General features: G+C 41.6%; 2 protein-coding genes across 12 annotated transcripts in view; both read right to left on the reverse strand.

The window, feature by feature from the left end:
• Positions 1-1,628, reverse strand: part of CLIP1 (CAP-Gly domain containing linker protein 1) — a 61,099-nt gene extending 59,471 nt beyond the window's left edge. For both annotated transcript variants that reach the window (XR_014591299.1, XM_083873978.1), the window contains exon 1: positions 1,592-1,628. The gene's annotated coding sequence lies outside the window, so the exon portion shown is untranslated. The remainder of the gene's footprint in view (positions 1-1,591) is intronic.
• A 1,035-nt stretch (positions 1,629-2,663) lies between these two features.
• ZCCHC8 (zinc finger CCHC-type containing 8) lies at positions 2,664-19,021 on the reverse strand (the record flags this gene model as incomplete). 10 transcript variants are annotated; one of them, XM_083874207.1, is made up of 18 exons in its annotated part: positions 2,666-3,158; positions 3,368-3,894; positions 4,728-4,853; positions 5,063-5,111; positions 6,251-9,425; positions 10,012-10,126; positions 10,508-10,591; positions 10,980-11,095; positions 11,777-11,919; positions 12,615-12,757; positions 12,871-12,934; positions 14,100-14,165; positions 15,432-15,535; positions 15,857-15,931; positions 16,613-16,718; positions 17,222-17,296; positions 17,959-17,999; positions 18,857-19,021. In XM_083874207.1, 14 exons carry the CDS (start codon positions 19,019-19,021, stop codon positions 8,629-8,631), a joined length of 2,094 nt encoding a protein of 697 aa, XP_083730333.1. In that variant the 3' UTR covers positions 2,666-3,158; positions 3,368-3,894; positions 4,728-4,853; positions 5,063-5,111; positions 6,251-8,628. The 10 variants fall into 10 exon arrangements, with proteins under 10 accessions (XP_083730336.1, XP_083730332.1, XP_083730331.1 ...); XM_083874211.1 differs by having other exon boundaries at positions 2,667-3,894; positions 6,251-6,290; positions 7,132-9,425; XM_083874210.1 differs by having other exon boundaries at positions 2,664-3,894; positions 5,063-6,290; positions 7,132-9,425.
• Between the last annotated feature and the right edge of the window lie 97 nt (positions 19,022-19,118).

Consider the following 19,118-nt stretch of genomic DNA (forward strand, 5'->3'; position numbering starts at 1 on the left):
CAAGGCAGAGGTCTCTATTTCTTTTTAAGGAGGATCTATTTTGATATATTCTCAGTCCCTCCCAAGAAAAACTTTAACAGGGCTAAAAGGATAAAGGGAGGAACACTAAAGGAATTATGCAATCTGCCCAAGCTGAGTAAATAAAGGCTGTCTTGGGTATCCACAGTCAGAAGATGGCAAACAGATACAACCTGAAAGTCAGACAGGAAATCTTCAGGAGCTCTAGGAAGTCGTAGCAGTCAGCAGAGAGATCACTGCTCCTTCCTACAGTGTAACCACACGAGGAAAGAGGCTGCTGTTCCCTAGAGAATACATCTGGAATGAGCATACAAGACAGCTGGTGCTCTGCCCTCCCTAGAAAGCTGAGATCTCCTCTTTAAGGGAAACCATACAAATTATGTAAAACTCTCTTTTGCCAAATAAAGTCTCCCTCTTGATCCCTAAAGATACGGACATTTAAGGTCACATTTCCAAGCTTTTCTGCTTCAGACAACTCATCCTTCTCCCTTCAGTACACGGAAAGCTTTAGTGCACTGTAGCACAGACAGAAAATCTCCCAGCACACACACAAGGACTGGGCAGGAAGAGAACCCTGGAATCTTGTCATTTTACAGCAAGAACTAACAACCCTCAGCGTGTAAAAGATGAACAGTCAAACTTTCCTTAGAATAAGAAATGTTGCTGTGGGTGGAGGGGAGGTGTTTACTTTTCCTCCACAGTATCTACTTTGCAATCTTCCTACTCTTGCAGCAGGTGCACAAGGACACACTTCAGGAAAACCACTCTCTGCCATTGCCAGTTCCAAATTTACATTGCATTCATATTTCTGCTATTTCAATAAAATACTTCGCAAAGCAGCCGGCATCGAGGCACTTCCTCTTTTGTACCTCTTTTTCTTTCTTCTTCCTACGTGTCAACACAAGCATCACATGTTTGAAAATCCTTCTGCTCAAAGATCTCAAAGCAACCTGTGAACTTCTATAAAACCCTGCCCATTCATCACAGTGGGGTAAGAGAAGGGGTGGGGAGGAGCAAGCCTTCATTTCACAGTCATATTTTTATACATCAACATACACAATCACAGAGTCTGTTTTGGAAAATTTCTTTGGTGCTGCCTTTTGTTTGTTTATATTAAAAAACCAAAAATATTTAAAGCATGGATTCAGAAATCGAGATGAAAGGGAAAAGTAACTCCCGATTTCTTTTATGCAGCAGGAGCCACATTACCCTGTGAGTAACTGCAGCAATTACCTTGTGCCCTGTGCCAGCTGTGGCACAGAAAAGGGAGCACGGCATGGCCCGAGGTGGAGCAGGGTAGCGGGAACAGGAGGGGCCTGGAGCAGCAGCTCCTGTGCCCGGGGATGCCGCAGCTCTGACACTGCCCAGAACACCCAGAACATGGAACTCTGCTCAGCCACCTGAGGGGATGCCACAGCAGCTCACCTGGAAACCGCAGCAGCTTTTATAACAACGCCGGGATGGGGAGAGGCCGTAAAAAAAAATATATATATCCAAAAAATGCCAAGGTAGATTATTAGTAAAATATCCCTATGTAAAGACAGGATGGTGGGAATTGCAGGTCAGCACTTACCAAGGAATATATAAGGACTACCCACACCTCAGAAGAGATAGCTCAAGCCAGCACTAACCCAGCCCAGCAGCGCCGCAGCTCCCCAGGGCGAGACTCCAGCAAAGGCTGCGGTCCCACCGTGGTGTCCCCGCTCCGGACAAGCCCACCCCGCGGGCTGAGGGCTGAGGGAGCCGAGGCGGCCCCGCCGCTCCCGGCCCGGCCCCGGGTCCGCAGCGCCCCGTCCCGCCGGGGCTGGGCCGCTGAGGGCGGCGCAGGCAGCACGTGTGGCGGCCGCTAACAGCCCTCCCTCAGCGCCGGGGCCCGGCCCGCCGCCACCGCCACCGCCACCGCCCCTCACGGCCCCTCAGCCCCCTCAGCACCGACCCCCTTCGCCCTCAGACCCGCCCAGCGCGGCGCCCGGACGGGAAGCGCGGAGGCCCCGGGGCGGGAGCGGCGGCCGCGGTTCCCTCCGCCCTCAGGCTCCGCCGTGGCCCCGCGCTCTCCCTGAGGCGGCCTCCCTCACCCTCCTCCACCTTACCGGCGCCGCCGCCTCCTCCTCCGGCTGCTGCTCTCCCTCCCGCTCCTGTTCCTGCTGCTGCTGCTCCCGCTCCCCTCTGCAGCGGCGCCGCCCCGGCTCGCAGAGAGGCGGAACGGGGCGGGCACAAACGTCTGCGCCCGCCGGGGCGGGGACTGCGCCAGCAGCACCAGCGCCAGCGGTACCGGCGGTGCCCCCGAGCTCCCCGCGCCCCCTCCTCTCTCTCTCTCTCTCTCTCTTTGTCCGCCCCCCGCTTTGTTCGAGGCGGGGAGAGGCTGCAGCCCCGGCTCGGGGGGAGCCCGGTGGTCCCGGAGCCGCCGCTGCGGCACAGCCGGGCTGGGTGGGTGGGTGGGAGGGGGAGAGGAGGGTGGGCACGGGCGGGGAGGTGTGAAGCGCATCGCTCTGTAGTGAGTGGGTGAATAACTTCACTGTCTGCTGCTTCACTCCATTTTCCTTTTGTCCTGATGCCCGGAAATTTATCGTGCGGAAATTTATCGTCCTTTAAGTGATGAAATGTTTTTATTTGCATTGTGTTTGTGAACCAACGCGTTTGGAAGCTGGCAGTGTTATCCCGCTGCTGAAGTTTAAACAGCTGGAGGGGCAGCTCCAACGCCATCATCAACAATTTAACACTCATTTTCAAGGCTGAATCAAACAGCTCTGCTCCACTTCTTCCCTTCTTATAACCAGGCAGCAGAGCTGGCCCATCCACCGCTGAATTCCTCACAAAGCAAACCTCAGTTTGCAGTCTCAGAGCTTGTTTGGTTTCTGCATGATGCCATTCGAACAAAAGGGTGATGAGAAAGCAGTTCCATTGCTGGGGACTGATTGCGATTTGTGTTTCGTTTTGGCTTCGTTCTTTGGCATTAATCCAGCACGGTAAAGCACAAAATGGTGTGATGCACTTCCCCAAAATAATAGGCTTCAAGTACATCAGCATTTAGCAATGTTTGTTAGAATTTTACTTTCTAATGTTAAACAGAATCTCTTGCCATGGCCCATTATATGGTGAAACAGACACTTGAATCCAGGTACAGCCACTCCTCTTTCTCCCTGAAAAATTTGATAAAAGTTTCGCTGAATAAGGACTTCAGGACTTAATCATTGGGTTGTATTTAAAAGTGCAGAGCCAGCAAGGGATCATTGTAAAAAAAAAAAAAAAAAATGACCCTGCAGCCCCTAGCTATGGAAATAATCCCCAACACAAAAATTGCAGTAAGGGTAGAAACTGGAGAGTTGTACTAACTTTACAGAACACTTACTTAAAATATCTGCTGCCTTGAGAGCTGCAGTGGGGAACCTTTGTGCTTCTTTCTGGTGGTGCAGATTTGAGCTTTCTGCATTGAACTGATGCTAATGTAGAATGGGTTTTTCTCTAAGTGTATCTATCATTCTCCATCATTAATCTGATGTTTTGTCTCTCAGTTAATCTGCCACCATGTAAGTCCATCTCAAATGCTTGCAGTTCAGTGCACAGCATTAAAATTGTATAAGCAGTACCAGACTGATGCATCTAGGACAGAGCACAGGAACAAGACAGCTTAAAGATGAAAACTAGAAGTTGCAACTTTGTGCTATTATTGTAGAACTTATCGTCTGGAAGCAGTAACAGTGGGGAAAAAATGGATAAAATATGGTTTAAATGTGTAAAGTTTGCTTCACTCCCTTGCAAGGCTACAGTAAAAATGTCCTGGACTAAGGCAAGAACATCACACAGCTCAGGAGAATGTGCTACTGTTTTTTCCAGTCATTTCCTACTGAACAGACTCAGCTTCAGGATCTCGCAGTCCTGTAGGAAAAAAAGAGAGTTTGTTATCCATCTTTTGACCAGAATCAACTTCATACCACGAAAATGTAGCTTTGGAACAACTGTAACTTTATTTCATCCCAGCTGGAAATGGTTGACAGCCTCTGTGTTCCAGCCTACACCAGTAGGGCTCAACCAATTTGTAAGAATCACTGTAATAAAAGATCCTGTTATTATAAACCACACTCGTATACAGGATTAGATATGATTGAAAGCCAGAATATCTTTGATTCCAGTCCTAGTAGCTCTGTTTTCTGATCTGCATGATCAGATCAGTCAACAAATAATATATAGGCATTTTCATAACTCCATGAGAACAGGAACTGCGGGATGCTCCAGGGAAATTCAGGATGCCGACATAACTACTGGCATCCTGGCCACAAGGCTCTCTTTAAAATTAAAACTGTTCTCAATAATGTGGGAACACCAGTTGCAGTTGTTTCTGCCCTTGTTCAGATTTGTGAAGGGTCCAAGGTTGTTGAAGTTTTCTAAAGAGGTAAAATGTTGTCCTTTAAGATCTGAATGTAAGGATTTCCTGACTGAAGAAATCCATTTTTCTATTCAATGGGATGTATTCACCCAAGTATGAGAATTTTGAGTAAAGATTTTTTTTCCCCCATCTGAATGATCTCTTCAATATGCACATCTGGCAATCCCTAAACAGAACTGATGGTCACATCTGCTACAGAAAAGGCAGCTAATTGCTTTTTTTTTTTTTTTTTTAATCTCAGAAGTGCTGCTTCAAAAATTCCAGCACTTGCACTACTATTTTCTGTAAAGGCTGTAAGAAGTCTTTTCACTGCTAATGTACTTACTGGTTTCCTTCCCCAGGTCAGCCAGACTACTCAGCAGCAAAAAAAGAAAAAGCTCTGCAAACACCCATTTTCTCTGGTGAGCTACTCAAGACAAGCTTTCATCCAATTTTACATTATTTGTTCTACCTAACATGGATAAAACAACAGAGAACAGTATTTGAACAAATTAAGAAAGAATCCTTTCTGCATTCTGGTTTAAACAAGATACTTAAATTAACAATAATGTTCCTCTTGATGAGTGTTTCATTTCCCTGATAACTGAGAAACCAGTCTATTAATAAAGATGCAAATCATTCTAGCACTTATGTAAATACCAATAAAAGCTGGATTCTCACCTACAGCGAAGCAAAGCAGAAGGATTTTGTTCCTATCGAGTGCTGAATTCTAAAGAAAGGGTAAATAAATGTTCATTCAGTTATGGGTGACAACTAAACACATGTTGCAAAAAATCTTACATAACATCTCTGCTGCTGTAGTTGTCTGAAGTCAAGGAAGTGCCCAATTGTCACACAGTAATTACCACGTTATTAAATCCATCCTGTTTTCGAGCTACTTGAGGAATCACGACCAATTCCTCCCCCTGACACATCCCCTCCCACCCCCCAAATTGTAGCAATGACTGTGCACTGTATTCTTGGGAACAGCATCAATCTTCAGTGGCATTCCCCTCCCAGGGGCAGCACAGCCATGGCACAGAATGAAGGTGCTACGGGGGTTCCATGGCAACTGTAACACTTTAATTATATTGGAGCTTTTTCCTCCTCGTCGTTTTTCCTTTTTTTCTTTTTTTTTTTTCCCCAGCTATGCTGCCTCACAGAGCTTGCAGAGAAATAATTATTTTTAGCAGCTACCACATCTTTCAGATATCTTCTAGAATCTCAGCTGTTTCTCCTTCCTTGACGTTTGGAGCGCTGTGAATTGGGTTATAAAAATTTAGAGTCAGAAATTTGAATTTTTTTAAGACACACCTTCCCACCTGGCTGATACCCAGAATATTTTGCAGGGATTTGATTTTTTAGACGTGCATGGGAATTTTTAAATTTTTTTCCAGTTCCAAGTGCTGTAAATAAACACGAGGACTATGCCAACAGGAATCTGTGGGAAAATCTGAGTGATGCCTGCTCATGCTATACCCACCTCATTACAGATTTTATTACTCATTCCTTTTAGTAAACTCTAATCTAGGTTATTATGCCACACCCATCACCATGGGAATGGCACTTAAAAGGACCCAAAATACTTTGCTATTCAGCTTTTCCTTGGGACTTAAGAGTATGATCTGATTGCAGTTTCAATATACAAAACCCATTTGAGTAGTCACAGCTGACAGATTAAAAACCTCACTAATTACAAGCATCTTCAGTGCAACAATATGTAGCACTTGATAGAACAGTGAATTATAGATAAATTGCTAAGAGATGCAGATGAATGAATTCCTCATCATGAGAGAAGCAGCAGAGATAACTCCCCATCCCTAATTAACTGTGTCTTACAGCAAAGGTAAATGCAGGAGTTTTACTTACTGGTTCAGTTTTCTCACAGCACTATCCATGCTGACTGGCACTTCCAAAGGATGGACAATTCCAGAGAGAAAATGTAAAAGAACAATTTAAAAGACACCTCTGAGTGCTCTCAGAGAATTTTGTATGATTATCCTTATTTGAAATTAAATTACTAAAATCAAACCCAGAAATTAAACAGTCCCTGCCTGTTTTTCTGAGATCAAAACATACCACAAAAATATTATTTTAAGAAAAAAATATGCATTACAGAAACATTTTAACATTGCAGTTTGAAAAAACAAAACAATAACAAAGTACTTTAGTCACAACTGTTCTGCTTATCTGTTATGACCAATTAATTATGTGGAAGGGTGATTGAGGATGGACCATACAGAGCACTAAAAGGTTCTAAGCACATAAAGATGATTTTTATCTTCTGTACTCTTCTGCCTTGCTCACAGAAACCACAAGCAGTTCTTTAGTTTAGGCTGCATGTCCTTCTCAAGCAGCAGCATTTCCTAAGAGCCATTAAAACCAGATCTTTAAGGTGTGGTGAGAGAACTTCATGTTTCAAATATGAGCAGCACAACACGCCCAAAAGGTGTGCACAGGCAATCATCACCTCCTGCCCTGCATCCCTTTATCATCCACGTGGCAATGATGCAGCACACAAAGGCTCCTGTAAACGGTCATTACTGGCTTTTAACTCCATGGAAAGAGGAGGAGGAAAAAGTGCCAGACCTCCATATGGTTCCCAACACAGCTTTCTTTAAATGTGTGTAGGAAGTGGAAATAGCACATTATTTTGTTGTCCACTCCTGTTATAAAAATACTATTTCTCCTATTAACTAGGACAAAAAAAAAAAAAGCCATTCATTTTAGAACATATGATGAACATTTACCTTGACTTGCTTTCCAAGTGCAACCAAATAAACTGAACTGGTAAATGCTGCAAAAAGATTTTTCAGCCACTCAGAATTCACACATAAAGGCGCTTTGGTTTTGCCTTCCTGTAAAGTTTAGGGAGAAAAAAAGAAAGAGAAATAATAAAGGCTTTAACTGCAAAAACCCTTGGGTTCTCAAAGACATTCAAATGCAGAGTGTACCAATATCACGTATTTTAAAGATCTTTGGGCAATATGCACTAACTGCAAACCTGAGAATACAAAAGAATTAAGTTCACTCTCTAACATTATCTCATGGACATTCCTCTTCAATAGTTTTTTGTTAGATACTTGAAAATGCTTTGGTTTACTCTGCTTTACACTTGGTTGGAGAGACTTTTCCTGCATTTCTGGAAGGACAAATGCTTTACCAGCTCCAAGGAACGCCTTACATCAATCTAGTGCTCCCTCTCTTGGCAAATGAACAATGTACAGTCACTTCAGCCACAGGTCCCTCCCGAGACAAGAAGGAGAAAAAAAGTGTTAGAATAATTAATCAGTAGGATTATGACATTTCTAAGCATTCAGAAGCAGGCAGCTCTTCAGATTATGAAAACTGAATGGTATGGCAAGGTTCTGTTTAAGGAGCTAAGAGAATTTTAACGGTTTCTTGATTAAGAAAACCCAAAGCCAATAGTTGTGGCCCTTCCTAAAATATTTCACTCTACTCACCCTCATTTTGCTCAGCTTGTTTTCCCAATTTGCTTCAGCAGCTTATTTTCAAAACCAGCATTTTGCTGCTTTAGCACTCCAATTAAAAGTTTTTTAGCTAAAAGCTCATTTATTAAACCTCTGTAGACAATCACGACCATGTATGTACAGCAAGTTTACATGAAGGACGATGCTACAAAAGATACAGTGGCAATTAAAACAGACCCACATAAATAATTTATAAAAATATTTGAAATGGTGAAAATAGCACTGTAATCCCCAATTCTTTTCCTCCAATTGCCAGGACTTTGATATGGGAAACCTTAACATTAGACCTCTTTAAAAACATTCCGAATATATTAAACTTATCTACAGGATAATTAGCAAAATGTATAAAGTGTAGATTATTGTACAAAGGACAGATATTAAAAAAATCACCAATCCACCTGAAACTCAAGGACAATATAAATCTTAGCCAAAATAAAGAACACCAAACCACAAACTCTGCATTTTAGAGTCTCGAGTATTGGCAAATAAAATGCTCTTAACAAATCAGCAGTCCTGTTATTCCTTAGTGGAAACATGCAATTTGAGAAAATTCTATATTTTCTGGCTGCATTGGTGGTCCTGGTCAAGATGGAAACCTGCAGTGACTTCAACACCAAGGAAGAACAGGACAGACCTGTATTTGTCAAGATTTTCTCTTTCCCATAAGATGAGGGAGGTTATCTTGAGTTTGTAAAACTGGGGCGGTGGGGAAACAGAAGGGATTTGGACATAAGAAAATAAAAGACCAGTTAAGATTTAAGTCTTTTTCTTTTGCTGGTTTCTTGGGGAATTTTTTAACAGGCTTCTTATCCGCAGATAAACCCCAGTTGATTCTGCCATATTTTCAAATTCAAATGGTGTGATGCCTGCAGCAAACTTGCTCATGTCAGGAACAAATCCAGACTTTTTCACAGATGATCCAGTGCTTGTGGGCACTTTATTACCCCCTGAGTTTTCCCCCTCATTAACCTCAGGCTTGGGAGCAGGCAGGGTGTCATCCAGCAGGCCTTCAGAAACTGCATTATCAGGGTCTTCCTTTAAGTCAAGCAAATTGTCCTCGAGATTGGGATCGGTTTGAGAAAGTTCGTTTTCTGGGATCTGCTCACTGCTGTCAGAGAACTCTGTTTCCACTGAGATCACTTTCTCAGGTGACCTGACTTCTGCAACCAGATCTGCTTCATTCCTGGCTGGTGATGATGTAAGGGAATTCCCAGTTAAAGGAGTGCCAACAGGAATATCAGAGTCACTGTTTGTGCTCTCCGCCTGCTCCAGCGCTGCCCAGATTAACCTCTGCTGCTCCTCCAGCTCTTCCAAGGTCAGTGTATCCTCATCCATGACTGAGTCCACTATTTTGGGGTGGGGACTGGAAGAGTTTGGTGGTGGGGTAGTCCTGGTGAGGGGAGAGTGGGTGGGTGTGGAAGGCTGAGGGGGTGTGAGTGGGGGTGTTCCTCGTGGCACAGGCGGAGGAGTGGACATCGATGGAGAGCCAGGTGGCAGTGGAGGTTGGAACTGAAAACTGTTGGGAGTTTGAGATCTCTGTGCCCCTTCTGGATCTAGAAAGAGATTAAAAGACACCTTTTAGAACCTGCAATCTGACCAGGACAAGACTCAAAGTGCCAATGCTCTGATTAACTAGCAGATTTACATCTTCTCATACTTGGTTTTCAGCTGAGACGTAACAAACTTTGTGAGGGTTTTCATATTCACCAAAACTACGTTTTTTGGGATTTGAACTCTGACAGCCATTCAAGGGAAAAAAAAAACCTACTCCTGAAGGTATTAAGAACAAACTCATTCCACACTGAGACACATTGAAGGATTCCTCATGGCAGATTTCAAAAGGGGAAGCCAGAAGTTTCTCCAGCTGTTCTGACACTTAACACTGAATCCTCCTTTGAGTTTGCCTCATTTTTAAGAAGCTGTAGGCTTGCAAATTTGTTTTATTTCATCCAAATATATCACAGCAAATGCCACTGCAGTAGGACACTGCTGGCCTCTGCCACCCCTGCCTTTAGTTACCACCAAAATGACTACTAACACATTGGCTTCTCCTTTTAACTCTCACATTTCAATTCAGAGCAAGTTGTTTTGAAAATAAAAGCTGAAATTAGGAAAAAAAAGAATGCAGAATGACTGTACCAGAGTCCAGGTCCATGTCAGCTGCTGCAATCTCTGAACTGTCTTCTCTTGGTCGTTTGGAATGATGAGACTTTGACTGAGGTGCAGCCCTTTTGCTACTGGGTTTTGGACTTGGCTGGAGAGAAATTATCCACAAAACCAAAAAGAGTTAGTATTATACTGTACAGGGTAATGTTTTCAACTGTAAGAATTAAAGCAATTTTGTAACTATACAATCACTCGAGGCTGTGTAAATTCATAGTATTTTTTTTTCCTAACTGCTTACAAATCTTTGCCCAACTGGGATCTGCTTATATTAAGTGAAATAACAGAATTAATTTTAAACATGAAGCTATTTTTTGTTAAAACAGATAAACCAGATGAGCATTTTACCCTCACTAGTGTGAATAAAAAGTCTGTCCACTTGTGCAGAAAGAAGATACAAGCAAGAAATCATCATGGCCTACACTAACTGAAAGACAATATTGTTTTTCAAATAACAGTGAGATATATTCACCTCCCGAAAATTAGAAAGGTAGTGAGCAAAAACATCCTTCTGTTGAGATGGCTGCATGGGGATGGAACCAAACATCTGCCACTCCTACAGCAAAAAGGAAAAAGAAGAGTAAAGAGAAATAATGTGGATTGTGGTTGGTTAATAACAGAACTTTGGTCAATAAAACTGAATGAAAAAACCCATTTGGAGGTCACTAAATGGGCACATGTAAAGGTGTAAATGCATGAGTGCTTCTTTTTAATGCACAGGCATTCAGATCAGTGATGAATTCACTGACAGGAGGACCCCAGCACAAGAATCATGACAAGTATCAGTTGTCACATTAATTGCAACCCCCAGCCCCAAAGCAAGGGCTTAAAAAGAAGAAACTCTTAAAAGGAAATTGTCAGATGCAGAATACAGAACATTAACTCTTGGCTAAAAGCAATTCCTGTCACTCAGCATATTCAGAAGGCAGAAAACAGCTACTCACATCTGGGATCCCACTGGGAGTGGATATATTAAAGCCTGGATAATTTATCAACTTAGACACATCATAAGTGATACGTCTGGGCTTGGGAGAGCCCTCATCTTCTCCTTCAACTTCACCTGTAATGGAATATAATTATTATTGATGTCAATTAAGAACACCACTGAAAAAAAATCCACAGGATTTAACAACAGAGGTTTGGAATGTAAGTATTGATAGAAAATTTTGAAATGCAGAGGGGCAGGAACAGTGACCAAATCCATCAGACACAGGCATGAAGCCTCTCCAGAAACAAACTGGGTATTCCTACACAACTGCTCCTCATGTACCATTGCCACCCTCAGAATTTGGCATCAGGACTGTTGTGAGATGCAGCATAAATAAAAAGCTGGTAAATTACTTAGGTTTCAAGAAGTGTGTTGTTTGCTTGCTGGTGGTTTTGTTCCCATGCAAGAATAATTTATTGAGGACTATGGCTTCTTTCATAGAACGTTAGAGGAAAAGGGAGAGGAAATTAGACAATAAGAGATTTGCAAGTCTTGCAGTTTCAAACAACTCCAGGTTCTAAAAGCAAAGTCCACTGACAGTCTCACAACCATTATGTAATTTGTTTTGTTGTCACATCACAGCTGATAAAAAAGTGTATTTTTACATGAATAAAACAGCTCGATTTGCAACCTTCTCCCCCTTCCACGAGGAAAATGAAGGTTTACAAACCAGCTACTTCACTGTCTCCTGAGGAGGATGCAGCCAGTACAGAGCCTCATAGTAAACCTGCATTCCAGCCCCACAGTGCTCACCTTTTCCATCGTACAGAGCCAGTCCTGAGTGCTCCATTTCGGCCTCCTTGAGCCAGCCCGGGGGGTAGCCCAGCTGCCGCATGCGGTAAATGAACGGGGGCAGGCTCTTGTCTGTCACACCAAGGGCATCCTGCAGGACCCCACTGGGTCAAGAAAACAAATAGGAAACAGAATGTCAGCCAGAAAAATCCCTTCATTGGTGTGACAAAAGGTTATGAATGTTTTGTGGGGTTTTTGGCTGTCAAGGTAAAATAGCTGAGTTTTAGCTCAAGCTGTGCTGTATTTCAACCCCAGATATAACAACTCTAGATGAAAACCAGCTCTGATATTAAATATAACTTTTTGCCTTGCTGATATGCTTAAACATTTTATTAGATTTAATTCTACACCAAGAATAACCTACTTGACCTGCTACTTCTGACTCATGGCCTTGACTGCAGCTATCAACAGGAAGGGTGGACCTTGCCACTGAATTTACTGGTGATTTTTTTTGGAGACTGCCACACAATGCTATGATTTCTCTGAACATTTTGAATAAGAGAGGAAGGGACACTCAAAGCTCAAAATCTGCAGACTTTTCAATACATTTTTAGTAGGAACATAATAAATTTGCAATTTGAGAAGTCAAAGAGTAATATTTATCTTCCTGCATTACAGAAAGGGTAGGACTAGAAGTGAGTTTTCATTTGAAAGATATCTCTGCAATTTATTAAAATTCTATTTAGCAAATTCAAACATAATACACTCATTAAGTTAATAAACTCTGGCAATTAAAATCCGGCACTCCAAAAGGCAGAAGAGGTATTCCAGAAAAAGCAAATGGAAAGAAAAGAGATACCTAATCACTCCTGGCTTAAATTTCCCAAACCTCTCTTCTACTTCGTCTGCATGGTAACGCTGCTGAAAATTCTGATTGCTCGAGTCACCACACGCTTCCAAAAACTCCTTTCTCTTCTCATTTATACGAGCTGCATTTCGTGGCTTAAAGATAATACAATTGGGAAGTTTAGAGTTGGACAACTTACAATTTATGCACTCCTTCACCCAACACAAAGCTTGGAGAGCAGCAGTCTTTGGAATACTGGTGACTTTACCTTTGGGCAGTCCTTCATCTGATGGTCTTCAGAACCACAATTGAAACAATGAGGTTTGGGCCTGCTTGAAAAATGCACAACAAATTAAGCCTGAAAACAATTTTGCAATGTTAAAAACATCTAATTATTTTTAGTTTTAAGAGATTTTAAGTTTAGACTTGAGAAACACAAAACCAAAAGCCATGACTGCTGATGTCATGTGCTGTCTTCTGCTTTGTTTAAACTTACATCAATCCTTAACTAGAGAATACTGCTGATTTCACATCAATCCTTAACTAGAGAATACTGCTGATTTCACATCAATCCTTAACTAGAGAATACTGCTGATTTCACATCAATCCTTAACTAGAGAATACTGCTGATTTCACATCAATCCTTAACTAGAGAATACTGCTCATTTCACAGTGCTAAGGAGAACATCGGAAATGAGGAGAGGGCAGAGGGAAATAGGAAATGGTATCATCAGAGGCTTGACCCTTTCCACAATACTGGGAATCAGTCACCAGTAGAAACAAACAGCAGAGCACAACCATTTCTTTGCAAACTCCTGGCCCACAGTTTCAAGTAATTAATTTTGTGAAACTGCACTGGAAACCTGGACTGGAACTGCAACTTAAATCTTCCTTTACATTCACACCGTGGCAGGAAACATTTGCAATGTTACTGGGGTGAAATACCACGATTTTAGAGGGAGATTTATTTTCTGAATATTCATTTTTACTGAATTAGGACGGGAACCAGAAGTGGAGACAAAAAGTGTGGCACAAGAGCAAGTGTCCAAGGTAACTCCAGCTGGAAACTGAATTCCCTTCACTTCTGACCTCCCATAAAAACTCCACCATCAACTCTCAAATCAGCCTGTCTTAAATATCTACCAAGAAATCAGACAGGAGTTGATCTACAGAACCATAACCATGACACAACACCAGTGCAAGGATGACAAACCCATCACTAAAGATACAAGAAATAAAAGAACTAAATATTCAGAAAGAAACTAAAAAGAAAGAACTAAAAATTCAGGAAGTTTTCAACACACTGACTTTAGGCCCTTCTTAAAGAAACTCAAAAAGAGATAGACCCACTGACTTCAATGCTCAGCTCTGGCTTATTTAATTTAAATTTAAATACTCATTGCTCAAGTATGTCCAAAGGTTTATTAACTGGGCAATAATCACAGAGTGCATCTGAACTTTTCAGCTCAAAACTTTATATTTAAGAATAATACAAACCTTTTGGGTTTTACTTGTATTTCTTGTCCATCTAGGGAGAGAATCTGGCTGAAAACTTGCTGATATCTTTAGATTTCAATAAGGAACTGCTACTGGATGAAGCAAAATTTCCATTTTGTTTAAAATATCAATGAAAACTTAATAGTGCTTTGAACAGAACACTGACTCATCTGCATTAAGTTACAAATGGGTCCTTGACATGAACTCCTGAGTATAAACTATAAAATGATATCTACTATAAACTTGCTAAGATGAGCTTATGCTGTTTCCTGCTGCGAATTTCTACCCAATACTTTATCAGCACTTGCTAAAACTACAATCCTGTTGTTCACTGGCAGAAATTTCCAGATAATAATTCTGAAATGCTTCACAGGAATCTTATTAAACCCCATCTAGATAGAGTTTAAAACTGACAGGTTCACTGAGAGCAGTACTTTGGTCATTCAGAAGCCAGTGCCTGATGAACCATCTCACTCAGCATCAGTCCAGCCACACTTAACTTGGCATTTAAGGAGAAATTCCCATTAAGCATCTACTTCCTTCATCCAGAAGTTGGGAGATTGTAAATTTGCAATTTATGTTCAGATATAAGTAATTTTTTTAACACTGACATAACCTTGATTACAAGCGTAAGAACTGGATATTGCAAAAATGAATCCTGAAACTGCTTCTTGTCCTGAGTCTTTCCAGGACTGGAAACCTGGGGAGATGATGTCACTTGAGAAATTTCTTGTCCAATTTCTTTTTCTCATGGAAGACAAAAACAATATTCAAAAATAATGAATATTGCACTTCTCTCAATTCCACTACTCAAACATTGGCTTTAATAAACAATAAAGGACCAACTTTAAAATGGATGCATGTTATGAGCATACCATAATTAAATTTTAGTAAAAGACTTTCTCTCTAGCTCCCACATTTGCAAAAAAAGCATTTTACAGCATGTTTGAGTTTCCCAAACCCTTTTCTTCTCCCCAAGAGTGGATTTTATGGAGGGAGAATACTTATTCAATCTGCAACAAGCTGTCATTCCAAATCTGAGTAGGGACTGGCCAAGGAAATCTTAAAATCACAAAATATATTTATGGAGATAAGGCATTCACTTTCAGGATAGCAATTAGCATGTCAATTACATAAAAATACTTATTTGTTTTGAATAAAAAAAAGCCATTAATGACTCATTGAATCATCCCATCTATAATGACTGGTATGGTTTTGAAACACAAATCACACAATCCACTGAAGAGAATTTGAGCTCAATTTACCCACTGGAATTCCTTGGATTTGACAAACGGAAAAAAGAAAGGTGTTTTTTTTTAGCAAACAGGATACTTAGGTATTTCCCATCCTTCTGTCAGCTGTGGATTCTCATTTAAAATAGGCTGTCCCAGTTTATCGAGACAAAAATTGGTAAAATACAGAACACTTCCTACAACCTGTAGAAAAAAAGTCAGAGAATTGTCAGAAATGTGTCAGTATTTAGGTGAGATTGGTAGCATTTCTATAAATTTACACTGCTTGAAATACTTCCAAGGTTTTTTTTTCCCCATTCTGTAAGAATTTACAATTAATACAAGCCCAAACCTGCACACGTAAGATTTTTTTTTGCACTGATGTAGCTCAAACATTGCTGAATTTAAATTTCATTTATAAGTGTAATAACAGCAGTTAACAGATTTTATTTCAATGGAAGTGTGCACTGAATGTGGAGAATGAAGAGTTACACCTACCATGGAAGAGCACAATCAAAAACTTACACTAAAAGCTTCTTTTACTCTTTTAGAACTCGAGCCGGTTCCTTTACAATCCTCTTCCAAAACAACACTGGAGGGCTGAGAGGAAAAGCAAAAAAAAAAAAATAATTCATTTAAATCAACACAGCTCCTGAATTAGTGATGTAAAAGCCACAGATGGGGGGCTCAGCTTCTGTCTTTTCACCAACAGTAGGAGGGAGATGTCCACATCAGTCATGAAGTTTTCCACAGTTCAAACCATGACAAGCTCCTTTCTAAGGCTTTTTTTTTTTTTCTGAGAAATACACTGCATAATAACAGTTTTATTCTCATCAAAAAAAGCTAAGGGAAAGATAGAGAGAAATGTGCCTTTGCACCCTTTTACTCCAAGTGAATGATGACTCAAAAATCAAAATTCTAAACTAGGAGAAAGTAAATTTTCAGATTCTGTTGTTCATCTGTTTTCTTACATATACTCAAGAGTTGGGCCAAATACTATCAGAAGAGGATACATTAAGCTTTCTTCTCAATTATTTAAACCAAGTTATTAAATTTCTTTCAGTGAAATTTCACTAGGGACAATTTTCAAGAAGTATTTTCACGGGCAGAAAGGATCTTTCCTTTATCCTGGGCTCTATTTTTTGGTACGAATAGTTATATAACATTTGTTTGCCAACTACTTGATTTGATTTTTGTTACTGTTTAACAGTGCAATATTTCAATATTCCCATTACACAGATGGAGAAGAAGCACTTCATAACAATTTGAGTTTTAAAGTACCTGTGGCTTAGGGTTCAGTTGTGATCTTTCTTGTTCACTTTTCTTCTGCTCTTCATATTTTTGAACTAAACTATAAATAAAATCTTCAATTTCTTGATGATAGCGCCTGGGATGAAGTACAGAGAGATGAAGACATAAGCAAGGCTGAAACAAAAAGTAGATGTCTCTTTTTCTAAGTAACTTAATCATTTACTAAGTAACTTAGAAAAGGGGAAAAACCAATTCTTTTTTGCCCACTCTCAACCCCCCCGCAACACAAATGCAATCTGATATTAGAGAGCACCTCAGTGTGGCAAAAAATCAACTCAGAGGCAGGGAAAGATTCATTTGTTATATTTTACCCACAACATTCCTGAAATGCAAACTGCTCTTCAGACTCACTCCAAGCTCCTGGAAGTCACCATTCACTTCATGATAAAACCAGATATTGCTAATGAACAGAATTCCTGTCATATTGCCCATTAGCCTTTCTCCCTTCCAAGCTTCAGTAGTTTGTGTTATTGAATAAAATCCACATCCACAATTTGAGCACAGCACTGTTACATCTAAAAAAAAGGGGGGAAAAGCCCCCATTTCCTGTCAGATTTTTTTTTTCTTGAAAATACTTACTTAGTAATGACATTGTTCATAAATAAAATCTGCAACAGAGGTCCATCGACTTTGGGGTTTTCCAGGGAGATGCCACTAGAACAGCACAGAACAGACAATGGGTACAGTAAATATTCCCCACCAGTTTTATCCAGCTGAGTTTGGGCCCCACAGAGGGAGGAAGGTTTGGTCAATATAAAAATCTGTATTTTTAAGAAGTTCCTATCCACTTAAACAGAAACTATCCTCTTGAGCAAAGCAGGTTGGTGTGAGGTGGAAGGAGAACAAAATATCCCCACAGTACAGAAATATTTAATTCTGTATGAACAGGATTCTCTTCCTGCTATCCTAATTTCAATAAACAATTATATATATTGTATATATTATATATATATAATTTATATAATCTTCTAACTAAGATTTATTCAAGCATTTGAATGTAATTTTTCCTCACTGCTGAACTTGCATTAAAACCTGAAGATCAAGTGAGTTTAATAAAACAGATACACACAAATAAGTAAGAGTTACAGCAATATCAACTGAGTTCCTGCTATTGAACTCCAAATGACTTTTCAAGAACTGGAATGGGATTTAGAAGCCCAACACCTGAGCAAGGATTGGGACATGGAAACAAAACGTGACAGATTGTTACCCCAGACAGCTTTTATCTTAGATAAACTCTATTTATATATACACACACATAAAGAAATATATTCTCTATGTAATTTATACAGTGTTGTAAGTCAGCATTAACATACCTTGGACGAGTCAGAATTCTGAGCTTCCTTTTAAGTTCCTGATGTTAACTTATTGTTAAGGACTATGATTTTCTTTGGGAGACACAAACCCACACCCAAAACAAACAAAAAAAACACCGAGGAGGAATTTCACAGAACAACAAATAGGGTTTCAGTCCTTCTCTTTCACTGCACAGGGGATTATTTAAAAATCCACCTGTTGCTGAAAAAAAAATAAAATGGAAAAAAAAAAAAAAAATCAAAACATCACAAACGAAAAGAGGACTAGCTGTGACAATCCAAATAGTGCCGTTCATTCCATGCAATGACTGTATTAACATATTTGTATTATTTTACTTTTAAAACATCTGCGATTGTCACCAAACAAAAGGTAACGGTAGCACACGTGTGCTTGTAAACGGGAAATAAATCATAACACATTCCAGATTCCGCTCTGCTGCAGCGGCAAAGCCAAACACCCTTTAGGGAACGCGCCACAATTCAACTATTCGAAATTATTTGTGTCTGTGTTAAAACAGATTATTAGAGTGAGCACAGAGGGGTCTGTTTTCCTCGGAGAGGAGGAAGGCAGGCATTCAGCGAGAGCCGTTCCAACAGCCGGCCCCGCATCCCGGGACGGAGCCGCCGCCTGAGGCGGGGCTGGAAGAGGCCCCGCCGCTCTGGGATAAAAGTTTCCATGGAAAACGTGCTCTGAGGAAGCCGGGGAGCACCAGGCTCGGCTCCCCTCACGCCCAGCTCAGTCCTGTCCCGGCGGAGACCGAGGGTTCGTTCCCACAGCCCGCCGGGGACAAGCTGGAGCCCGCTGAGGGCCGGGCCGGGCTGGCCCGGAAGGGAACCGGCCACAGCGGCGCGCCCGCCTCCCCCGCCCCGGCGCGGGGCCTGCCTCTCCCGCCAGGATATTCTCCGCCCGCAGCCGCTGCACCGTCTCGTCGCGGTCGCGCAGCCGCTCGTAGAGCTCCAGCAGCGGGTCCGGCTCCTCCAGGGCGGGCGGCGAGGGCGGCCCGGGCTCGCCCTCCAGCTGCCCGAACAGCTCGCGGTCCCCGAAGTCCACCTCCGCCGCCATCTTGGCCGCCGCAGGAAGGGCGGGGCGGGGAGCAAAGGGCGGCGGGAAGCGCGGGGCGGGCGGGACGGCGGACACCGCGGACTACAACTCCCAGCGT

Source organism: Zosterops lateralis (assembly GCF_965231275.1).
Source record: "Zosterops lateralis genome assembly, chromosome: 17".
In the NCBI taxonomy this organism is placed as follows: domain Eukaryota; kingdom Metazoa; phylum Chordata; class Aves; order Passeriformes; family Zosteropidae; genus Zosterops; species Zosterops lateralis.